This window comes from Cygnus atratus, chromosome 5 (assembly GCF_013377495.2).
Source record: "Cygnus atratus isolate AKBS03 ecotype Queensland, Australia chromosome 5, CAtr_DNAZoo_HiC_assembly, whole genome shotgun sequence".
Taxonomy (NCBI): Eukaryota; Metazoa; Chordata; class Aves; order Anseriformes; family Anatidae; genus Cygnus; species Cygnus atratus.
Window position 1 is genome coordinate 60885105 of NC_066366.1, and position 12012 is coordinate 60897116.

The window sequence follows — 12012 nt, forward strand, 5'->3', positions numbered from 1 at the left end:
TGAATTGTGCTGTTGAGGAGAGGGCAGTTAAATGACTGAAATAATTTAACTGTCCCAAGTGCTTTGGAAAACTGTCTGAGTAGATACTGTGAGCAAAAAGGGGGGGAAGAACAGGCTGGATCTCCCTTGCACACTGGAACTGGGGGAGATGAACCTTTGTCTTGTCACTTCTCCACCGATGGCAGCAAGAGTCTGACATTTTCTGTCTTGTGCTGGAAAATGGAGGAATATTGTACTCCAGGAGTACTCTCTTGATGGAAACCCTCTGAAAACAATTGAAGGTGACGACTGCGGCAAGGAGTGGGTGATACAGCATCTTGCAGTAAGGATCATACCTAAGATACCAGAAGACCACTCTGCTCTCATTTTTTCGCAGATATCAGGCTGAAATAACGCTGTACATGCTGGCACTAGGGTACATCCAAAATCAGAATCCATCTTTTTTAAGAAAGGACTTTAGTCCGCTTGAGAAAAGAGTAGTGCCTTGACATCATACTCTTCCAAATGTTTATTTTGCAATTTTTTAAGTTCCCTTTTTATACATTCTTCCATTCTTCCACTCTTCCATTCCTCATCAGTGAGGTCTAAGTAGGACTGACCTGATAGGTAGGTTAACAAAGATGTTATTTTCTAGGATGTAGTTACAAAATAATTAAGAGTTCAGAAGAAAATCTGTAGGATTTGATTTTCCTCATCTCATTCTTTTGAAAACAAAAGCAAAAGCTTTTTTCTGTTTCCATCTTGTCACAGAGACATCACATGTAAAAATTACATTACTTAGATGGAAAAGGACCACAAAGGGATGTTTCTGCTAGCTGCCTTTCAACATAATTTGCCACTGACATGTGTCTTCTTCATGTGTCATCTGCAGTGTCATCTACATTCTTCTCTGCCTTTTCATCCTTGTTGAGCTCTCAGATTGTTTCCATGCTCTTGTCAGGTTAAGTCTGTTGGTCTGTTTCAGACTGAACTGTCACCAAGGATTTCTACCACCTTGCTAACAGTAAAATGCTATTTACCAGCCACTTTGGCTAATGAATGTGTTTTCTCCCCATTAACATACCATTCAGTATCTGAACAGAAGTACTACTTTCTAGCTCAATCCAGCCTCAACCTCATGACGTGAAAATCCTCCAACCTGTGTGTCTACTTTCCGTACATCCCTACCCTCTTTAAGCTCAAGCCCTGTGATTCTGTTAAACATATTTCTTATCTCGTCCTTGTGGATCTTTGGCCAAGATTTAGGTGTGCACATCTCATGAATTTTGAAAGTGACTGTCAAGCTACTATGCCAATTTGACTGGGGTTTTCACTTTAAATATAGATATCTAGTCTAAGGGGAGAGAAGAGCCTCCAGTGGAACATATCTGCCTTAGATACACGAGGATGAGAACCACCTTTTCAACATGCTTTTCCATTATTGTTATGTAAAGAGGGGGCCTAGACAACGTTTTTAGTCTGGATATGCAATTATTTGCTAACTACATTACATGGGGTGAACCCTACCCATTAAGCACTTACAAAAACTCCCCACTGCACATTTAATTAGGCTTAAACTTACATAGGTCTTTTAAACCAAGCTGAGACTTGCAAGAAGTGTATGTTTCTGTGCCTTTCCCCAACATTCAAACCTGTAACATCCAAGTCAAATGCTAATGATAGTGTCATGCACAGTAACAGCAATTACAGTGTTATTTGGTAATTGGAAAATCTAACATGAAGATAAAGGTGCTTTAGTCTTCCTTCATTGTATGATTACTTTAACTGTTAGCTGAAGGACTAATTGCATGATAGCTTGCTTTGCTTAGCAGGAAAATCTGCAAGGGGATAGTACGAAATATATTCTTTCTAACCCATTCTAACTTGCAAATAAACTGTAATTTACTTCTTAATAGAAGATGCCAGTCATTATTAGTACTATAAAAATACCTATTTTCTCTCAGTAGCCAAAGAGAATGCTAAAATGATGCTGTTCTATTCAGAGCTCTGTCTGATTATCCTCTGCTAAACCTGTAATTTTATTTAAATTCTTGATTCACCAGTAAACAGTGGAGCAGCTAAATGCTCATTAGTTTTGGGGAAAAAAATGCACCATACAATTGCAATTACAAAAAGCTTCGTGTCCAAGTTAGGAAAATTTTTGGTTACAAATGTACTCCCTGTTATGAGGAATAAGTTTTAGATGTAAAGTAGGTCTAATTTAATAACTTGGAACCTCACTTTTATGTTTCTTTATGGCTGTAGCAGAAACAGTAGTATAAAAGGAAAGTCAAATCTGATTTTGAATTGTACCTTTCTCACATTTAAGAGTGTGTGCTTTCACTGCAGTAGATCTATGGCTCCCCTTAACATCAACAATTAGATTGTTTCTTACACTATATCACGTCAGGTGTCGATGTGGCTAGTAATAGTTGAGGATAGCTGCCGGTCATGATTTTTAGAAGGAACTCCAGTTTCTTGTATCAAACCAACGCAATGTGTTCTAATGTGGTAAATGGTTGGAGCTCATTGCTGCCGCATGAGCACGTGGACCTAAATAAATCAGGTATTACTGCTGCTCAGCATCCAGTGCCGTTGGATCAGTTGTTTTCAGCTGGGATCTGAAATCAGAATAGGATTCATGGGCTGCCTCTCTGGAAGGTATGTCTGGAGAGCAAGTCATTTGCCAGTGAGAGTAATTCTCTACACAGTCCGCAGTTCTGTTCCCAGTGATCTGCAGATTAGGTCTGAAAAGTACTGTATTAAAATAGAAAGTGACAACTTTCCAATTCCTCCTGGGTTATCTTTAGAGGTTTATTTCCAGGCATGCCAAGCTTCGGTTTTGTCCAGTTTCATTTTTTAACTTCAAAAGTGTAAATACACAAGCTTGACTGAAAAAAAAACCTTTCTCTGCTTTGGAATATAGAGCCACCAGACTGTTTCTTTTTAACCTCTCAGCCTGCAAATAGAAAAGTGATTTTTGAGTTAAAATCTTGAATAATAAGAACTTGTTTCTGGCTTCAGATGCACAGGCTCAGATAGCTTTTATGTTGCAAACATGCACAGTAATTGACTTTATAATGTAGCTGGCTCCAAGAGATGGAGCTCTATTCTAGGGGTTTGGCTGACAGAACGAAAGAAGGGCTGATAAAGCAAACAGTGGAAACAGCTTAGCTGTAATGCTGGTACCTCAGGCCTCTGTGTTGTGTTTATATTTTGTTCCTATCACCTTGAAGATAGTATTACTGAAGTATTTCTGAGCAGGATTTAAGTGTTTGTCAGCCACGCAGGAATTACAGAGAGAAGGCAGGGGATGGTTTGTGTCTGGATCGGAAGGGGAGATTTTGCTAAGAATTGTTTTGAATGCATTAATTATGTGTGCAACTCTTCTCTTTTTCTGTGTTTTTTTTTTTTTATTATTATTTTATAATCCAGGAGAAGAAGGAACACAAACGCACACAGAGAGCAGCAGCCAGGAAGCTGAGGGACAGACACGATGCCAATCTTGCACATCCACGTTTCTTAAGCTTATCTGGAGATTTCTGATCATTTTGTCCGTCTCTTCCTCCTGGGTCGGGACCACGCAGTTTGTCAAAATCACGTATGAGACCTTTGACTGTCCTTTTTTCATGACTTGGTTCTCAACAAACTGGAACATTATGGTGTTTCCCATTTATTATTCTGGGCACCTTGCAACTGCACAGGAGAAGCAGTCTCCAATCAAAAAAATCAGGTAGGCTTTATCGTGGCAATATCACTTTAAGCAGCCTGATTTCTGTGGGCTGAAATCGCTGCTCTTCTCAGTTTGACCCATGGTGTCAGAAGACAGCTTGAAGGTCATGCTGCTGAAAATCTCATTCATAAATATCTTAAAAAAGGCTAACAGATGAGTGATATATTCTTGAATAAATGGGTAATTGACTTTAGAGGGTTTTTTATTGAGTTGGAAAGGTCAGTAATTTGCCTATAATCTTGCCGTTATCTAAGATGTCTATATTTTGTGTTCCTGTCTGGATCAGGCTTCCACTCACCATTAATTAACCTGTCCTGGCCCATTTATGACAGAATGGCAGTACAAAGTGCAACCAAAACAACTCATGGTGAGGAAAGGATGTGAAGGCTAAGTTCTGTAAACCTCCACATGGAAATAGCTTTTCCTCTCTATTTCGAGAGGAATGGCTCTCTGACTCCAGGCTTTCAATGGCTGCGAGTTGCAATTGAACTCAGCCTCAACTGCAAAGACTGTAGGAGTCTACAGTATTGACTATAATATTAGTCTGCAGGGGTGGAGATGTATAAATGCCCATTTCTTTTTAGAAGGCAGCCTTCTTTTGGGGGACCCAAAGAAGGCATCCAGTCCCACCACCAGCACTGCATCAGGACCAAGCTGGCTCACCTCCACCCTGGCCAGTACTTAACAAAGCCATATCTAATCTGGTCTTGGGGCTTGGAAGTGCCAGCACCTTCTGGCGCAGTTAACTTTACTCTAGTACTCTAGTAAAGTTAACTACCTCCTCTACTTCCATTACTCTACTGATCTGACACTGAAGTAGAAGCTGCTTTAAAGGATGGAGCTAAATTCAATGTGCCAAGGTGTAACGTGCCTTGCCAATGGAAGGAAGGTATTCACAGGACGGTTTTGAGCTGGGACCCAGTTCTGTTACTCCAGTGTAGACTTGCTTTGAAAACAATCTTACTGCCTCCAGCAGAATTGTCTGTTCTGCAGGGTACTTCAGGTCTGCCATTGAGCACTCAGGGAATTCAACTTGTGACTGTCAGAGCTGGAGTGTAGCAGGGCCAAAGTCTTCCCTCGGCTGCTTTTGCCAGGATCTGAGATGTAATTTGGCCCTAAATTATCATTTCTGTCAAATCAGCGTGGCTAAAATTGAACAGTTGCACTTAATTAACTGCTTCTCTGAAAACCCTGGTGCTTTGTATGTTAATGATGCCTTCATTGAGATTCTTTCTGGAGTATTTGTGAGAACATTAACAGTGTCAGCTTGGCTTCTGGGTATGGGGTAAAGTAATAACAAATGCAGAGCAAATAAGGAACAAGGTGAGAATAAATATCCCTGCAGATAGATCCTCAGCAGTTGGTTGGTTGATTACATATCCATCAGAACAAAGTTTTGGTCCAAACATTCATGGCAGTGCATAATAAAAGCATGCATAAATAACAGATACATTTCCCAAGCGGCTAAGAGTTCAGCTGTTAAATTTGAGGACACATGCTTACATGCCCAGAGGAATTTCTGCTCACAGATGTGGAGCTGGTTTGTGAATGTGTGCAAAGAAGAGACCAGTGCTAGAGCTGATGGGCTGGTGGTGAGGCGTGTTCCCAGAGTATTTCCCATTCCACATGTATTGGGAATGCAGATCCCAGGGAGGATCTGGCAAATAACTGCTGGCAAATACTGACTTCATCATGGGGACCAGCCTACTTGGTCTGTGCTACGCTATGACTTGACAAGCCAAACTCTTTCTGCTTAGATGTGGGAATGGAAATCTCTTCAGGATGACTGCTTGGTTTTCGGATGACTTAAAGAATTGAAAAGCATCATCTGTCATATTTAAATCCACAGAGTTATAGAAAGATTTAGTTTGGAAAGGATCTGTGGAGGTCATGTAGCCCAGCCTCCTACCCACAGCAGGGTTATTTTCCAACTAGACCAATTGCTTGTATAACTACTTGTTTTGTGGTTTTGATACTGTTCCTGCTACTGTTTATTATTATTATTATTATTATTATTATTATTACGTTTACAAAGGTGTCTTGTTGCTTCATTTGGTGGTTTTATTTCTGTGGAGTGAGTAGCCAATTCCTGCCAGTAAAGTCTGTCCTGTAACAATTCCAGGCCTGCCTCAGAGTCCAGAGGAAATTTGTGTTCGTGTTTCTGGAGGATGTAGTTACTCGCTATGAGCTTTAAAGACATATGACATTTTGTCCAGCAGATATTCCCAGTGGATCTGAACAAACAATGTCGAGGTATCTTGGCAGAGACCAGTGATCATGCTAGTGACTTGCAGAGTGCTGCCTCAGGCTGGTAAAGCTGTATAGGGCCATTGTTACTTTTTATGTCTTAACAAATAAATCCCTCTTGGAAGGATAGAAGTCTCAGTCTTCAGCTTTACATTGGCTGTCTGAAAGGCTATAATCTTGAGACTGTAAATTGTGTGCTTCTTACCTCTCATACGTTACCTTAGAGATTAAATTTTGTGGTCTCAAAAACTAACTCACAGTTATTACCTCCCTGCTGCATTTCTGTGAAGTATCTTAGTTGTCTTCAGGTGGAAAACACAGCTCTTTGTCTCTTCCCAGTGTTGTAGATAACAGGCATGTCCCACATAATGTAGATCTTGAAATGTGAGAGTCCTTGCAATAGCCATGAACAAGAAGTCCTGAAGCTCAGCAGTGGAAATTTTAACCCTGCCGATATTTACCACAGCAGAAAGCACTTCACAGGCTTGGCGTAGGGCCCTGATAGAGTTATGGCTGGGGTTAGGTGGAAGATATTTTCAATGTCAAGAAATTTTGCCTCCCTGTGCCCTGTCTTGGTTTCTCAAGGACAAACTCTGTAATGTACGACGGCTTTCTGCCAGAATATAGCTTGCTGTAATGCCAGGTGCTATGCAGCCTTCAAGGAAGAGTGTTGTTGGTGTGGGTTTGAGGAAAGCTGAGCATGTTGGGAAGAGTTGGTTTTCTAGGAAGAAGGACAACAAGATGTGAGCCTCACTTAAGCTAAATAGAGCCCAAAGTGGTTGATGTTTGCTGTCTTCTGCCATCTGCAAGTTTGTCATCTACAAATGTCTCCATCGATGTTGCAGCAGTAGCTCATCCCAGCTTCCTCAGCCACTTCTAGAATAGCACTCAAGTCTAGATCTTCACTGCAAAGGTCTTTCCAGAGGAGACATGAGGATCTGTATTTCCTGAAGCTGCCCCAAATGGGTCAATGGTAGGGAGAAAGACCAGCAGCACAAAACCAGGGCTTCCCTTGGGCCATTCCTGTTGGGAGACAGCAATCCTGTGCTTCTGGAGCCAGACATGGCTTATGTGAGAGGTTCACACAAAACTGAGCTCTTTCTTTATGTTTAGACAAGACACAAAATGAGAACTCGGTCATTCCTGGAAAACAATTCAACGTTTGTTAAACCACCACTACTGCGGTGTCCGTCTCCTGAGATGGAGCTAGAAGACATTTTAGTGCACAGGTGCCAGCACTGGGATAGAAGGACCGAACGACATGGAAACAACTCGTGCTGACAAAAGGTCTTGCAGTGCTTCTCGCTGCCCTAATGTCACTGGCGGCCCTGCCAAATATTACTCTGGATGCTGTAATTACATTCCTCGTATTCATGTTACCCCAGGTAGCGTCTGTTAGCTCTGTTTTTTCTATAAGCTGTTTTAAAACCAGCTGCTGCATTGCACTCCAGAGTCTGCCGTGCGTCAGGGGTGAATAAACCTATTCTTCTGCAGGCTCTGGCATCAGAATAATGACGAGGTGGTGCAAGCTGTTCGGCGGGTGCCAGAGGCAAAGCTACACGTCTGCCTGAGGTGCTGTAATTCCTGAGAGCATGGCACGCTGCCCAGAGCTGATGGCTGAGGGCTACCTGCAAATAAAAGGAGCTATTTGTGTTAGAGCGCAGGTTTTAAATAGACTTCTTGTGCATTTGGAAATAGTTTGTGTCATAGTTTCAGGGTCAGCTGCCCTTAGATCTGTCTCTGCCTTTAAGTCAACAGCCTGCAGATATCTGTATCAAGGAGGGATCCGCCGAGCCCTCTTCCCTGAGCGCAGGGTTTTAATCACTGTCAGGTCCTGATGACTTCTGCAAGTTTAATTTTAGTTGCATGCCAAAGAGGCTGAGTTAACCACTGAGCAGCCAGCCTTCACAAAGCCCGAGGCAATCTCCTGTAGACATGGATGGGGAAATAAAGTATTCGTCCCATCTCCTCACTCGCTGAGCATTATTCATCAGGCACTCGGAGCTCTTCCGGGCACAGAGGTGAGTTCATCTGGTCTCTGTCTTGCTCAGCACGACCCTGCCACAAATTTTTGCTGCTTTTTTTTTTTTTTTCCTTCTTCTTTTAACTGACAGATGAGGAACCACTGAACCACTGGCCTCGGTTTTGTCTGGTCATTGCTTTCTCCTGTGTGTGATGAAGGCTCCTTGATGTACTTGAACAGTTCATTGCCTGGGGCATATGAAGCTTTTCCAGATTTCTTTTCCTAGTTGTGAATTTGTGTTCATCCCTCCCACTGCTTCTGAGAACTCAGAGATAAGCGACGTGTTTGGCAGTGCCACAGCTGTCTCTGCCAGATAGCTGACCAGCCCAGAGAGACCAACCCAGAATAATACAAAACTTGCCAAGGCTTCCTTCTTCCAAGCATTCACAGTCAGGGCGGTTTGGACCCCATCCTCCTGGCTCTCCTCAGAGTTTGTCGGGGTGCAGACATCCTGGAGATCTACAGGACAAGAAAACCTGACCCGTTCTGGCATCTCCCCCCTCCAGCACCCCTTTTTGACTTTTGGAAGCCTCCTGCCCTCCCCACGGACAGGCGAGCAGAAGTGCTGGGCATATTCCCAGCGTCTCGTGCATAACTCTGGCCCAGCCAGCCTCCAGCTACAGCTGCCGGTCCCTTTTATCTGCCCGCTCTCAGTGCCTCACCTTGCCAGGCACAGGGATTACAGGGATATAATTTCCCGTGGCACATTTTTAGAAGAGCTTTTGCTGCTGCCTTGCAGACTGTGCCACAGTGACGTGCTCGCATGATTTTGCTGTTGCCTTTGGGATAGTGAATTGTGCCCTGCGTTATTGCAAGCAGCCCAAGCACCTTTCTCTCTTTTAAATATAGCACAAGCTTGTTCCCTCTAAGACAGATCCTGACAGCATCTGAGTCAGGTTGGATTTACAACCATGTAACGATCCAATCGTGCTTCTAAATCGATGCAGAATTCCCACTGGTTTGGACATCAGGCTCCGTACAAGTCTAGAGCTCACAATTCAGATCTGTTCTTGACAAGACAGTGAACACCAGCCCTGGTGTCATGTAATGCTAGCACAGGTATGGTGCATCCAGGTCAGAGGCCATCTGTCTGAGCTCAGAATCATCTCTGCATTTACCTAAGTCCCATGGGGAGAAAAACATCTTTTAAACATCAACTGCTACATCTGCAAGCCAACAAACATTCACATCTCTGCTACCAGTGAGTCCGTTCTCAGACAGGGAGTTTCATCGCATTTAACTCCTATGGAAATGAGTGGTACAACAGCCTACGTTCAAACTTAGGCATTAATTTGTTTGCTGCACTTAGTTTGCTTTGCATCTCAGGTAAATGATACACACCACTAGCCGTTCTTTTTCCATGTTCAGACCTATAGGAAAGGGGCTGACTTCTGAGAAAGGCTAGGTCAGACAGGATGAAGGAGATAATTAGCAGATCCACCTGCCCGAGCATTAGCTTGTTGCACACACCAGTACAGAGTTTGAGAAGGGAACTTATTATTACCAAAAATGACTGCTTTGTATCTTGGGTCATTTTAGTGGCAGCAGGGAATGAGTAGTTATTAAGTAAGACATAGCTCATCTTACATATTACGTAGATGTTATTATTCAGCTTTCCTGAAAATGAGATGGTTGTATTTGTAATAGCAAAAAAAAAAATAAAATATTTTTAACAGTTTAACTCCCCAAATTTAGGAAAAGTGGTTTAGGACACCTGAAAACAACTCTGTCTATAAAAGAAAGCTCAAAACTGGATAATGATTATCTTCCCACCTCAAAAACAAACAAACAAAGAAAAACCACCACCACCACCACCAAAACCCTCAAGTGCGTTTGGCTCTATTTTGTAATGCATTCTTTGAAGTTGCTCGTTAGTTCCACATAGTTGATATTTTAGGAATTTTCCAACCACAGCCATGTTTGGCTGTGAACACTTTGGGGCCCTGAGGCCTCGTGGGATTTCAGCGAGTCCCTTAATGTTGCCTCGTAATGATGTGGTTTGATCGTACCTTGGTTTGCTCCCCTGGCATTTTGGTTTTGTGATGCGTTCCTGTGTGGGACAACCCCTGTTTTATACAGACATGCCAGCGAGCCTGCACTGAAGTCAAGAACTGAATCGTACCACGGTATCTCGAGGAATCCCTTTAACCAAGCACACAGACAATGGATTTGCTAAAAATTGGCCTTCGCAGTTGGGTAAGGTAGAGGTGGGCAGTCTTCCGAGCTGACACTTCTGTTTCTTGAAATCCTAAGAAGCAAACAGCTCGCCCAAGTCTTGTGTGACACACAGCTCTAGCTTGTGCTAGAGGGCTTTTTGCAATTGGATCCACAAAGAGAAGTCTTTAAGTGCACACAACTTTTCCCTCTACGATAAAATGCAGCTGTAAAACACCCTTCCCTTCCCCTTTCCTTTCTTTTCCCAGACTCAGCCCCATCAGCTCAGCCCCACTTGCGGTGGGTGCCTGTCCCCCTGTGGTGATGTGGCTGGCAGGGCTTCTGAGTGTCCCGGGCGATTCTCAAAGCTTGCTTGGCCATAGACTAGAATATATTTCAATAAAAATAAAAGCAGGTTTCAGAGTAAAGCGAGAGAGAATTTGTCAAGCTGAAGAAAAAAAAATTGCAGTTATAATCGTCGTGTTCACGGCCTTGGAGGCAGAAGCTGAGAACTGTCAGTGTTTTATAGATAACCTTCATTTATGTGAGCGAGGCCCTGGGATCATTGTTGCACACAGTGTGATTATTCCAGGTAAGTTACTTCTCTTCTATTTGGGAAACTGCTGTTTGAGAAAAATGTAGGTTATTTGCTCTATGTGAATTAACCGATACTTTCTTAGGGGTGTGCAGAGTAGTTAAGAAAAGCACTTAATCGAGTGTGATAAAAGTCTAATGAATGTCTGCTGTGCTGGAGTGAATGCTAAGCACAATTCTAGCTGAGCTTTAAACTCTTTTCTTTCCTTAGGGAATGCAGTCGGATTTTTGGTGAAGACGGTTTGACGCTGAAACTCTTTCTTAAAAGGACTGCTCCCTTTTCTATTCTGTGGACTTTGACTAACTACTTGTATTTACTGGCTTTAAAGAAGCTGACAGCCACAGACGTCTCAGCCCTGTTCTGTTGTAACAAAGCTTTTGTCTTCTTGCTTTCTTGGATCGTGCTGAAAGACAGGTTCATGGGAGCAAGGGTAATGACATGCCTGATTTTCACCTCTCTTGTTTTCATACCTACCCTTAAATCCATAAGCTATTGTGCTACCATAGTGCTGCTGCATTATGGTATGCATATACCATGAAACCATTTCTCATTTCGATTAATGATGCGAACCTGAGCCTTAAGATCAGTTAGAGATGTCAGACTCCAGAGGTAATACAAACTTAGCAATTACAACGAAGTGTAATTAGATTAATTACAATAGGAGGACTTCCAAATTCTTATAAAACTGTTCTGTCTTGGGTTACAGTGCTGAAGAACACTCAGTTTTATTTTAAGCTTAATGATAAATGCTTAGGTTCTAACCAAAGCAATCTTATTAGTTCTTTGAATAGGTATTTTTTTTTCAATAAGTAGCATATTTTCTTATGCCATCCTGTTACATTTTACACATGCATACCCCTCCATACGTGTGCCAAATAGGGTTTAAAAGTGACAGCAGCTGCTTTGCATGAGGGTGTGTTTTTCATTAAAGCCTTACAGGACACACTGTCAGTAATATGGAAATGTTTTACTCTTGAAAAACAAACAAACAAACAAAAAAGAATCCAAGCAAAATTATGTGTGCATGGACCTGGGGAAGAGCAGGCGCGTTTCTTGTGATTTTATGTACCCAAATGTCCTAGTAGCCAGCAATTTAACTTGTTGCCTTTATATCTTGGCTGAGGACTAGGTATGCCCCTTCTGCTGTTTCTGCTCATGCAGATTGTCCCACTGAAATGATTCAAGGCCTCATGGTCTTGTTGGGTACAATCCTTACTGAACTGCCAAGGGCCTTGAACTTAATTAGGGGCTCCTCGGGGCAGGTTTGATGCCTAGGACCAG

The 12012-nt window shown here is 42.5% G+C and overlaps 1 protein-coding gene across 2 annotated transcripts in view; it reads left to right on the forward strand.

Moving 5' to 3' along the window:
• Positions 1–12012, forward strand: part of SLC35F4 (solute carrier family 35 member F4) — a 108630-nt gene that overhangs the window by 87589 nt on the left and 9029 nt on the right. Inside the window, exons 3-4 of one of the 2 annotated variants that reach the window (XM_035551313.1) lie at positions 3415–3712; positions 10942–11161. In XM_035551313.1, the coding sequence (XP_035407206.1) occupies positions 3415–3712; positions 10942–11161 (518 nt within the window). The remainder of the gene's footprint in view (positions 1–3414; positions 3713–10941; positions 11162–12012) is intronic. The other variant, XM_035551314.2, reaches the window with a different exon arrangement.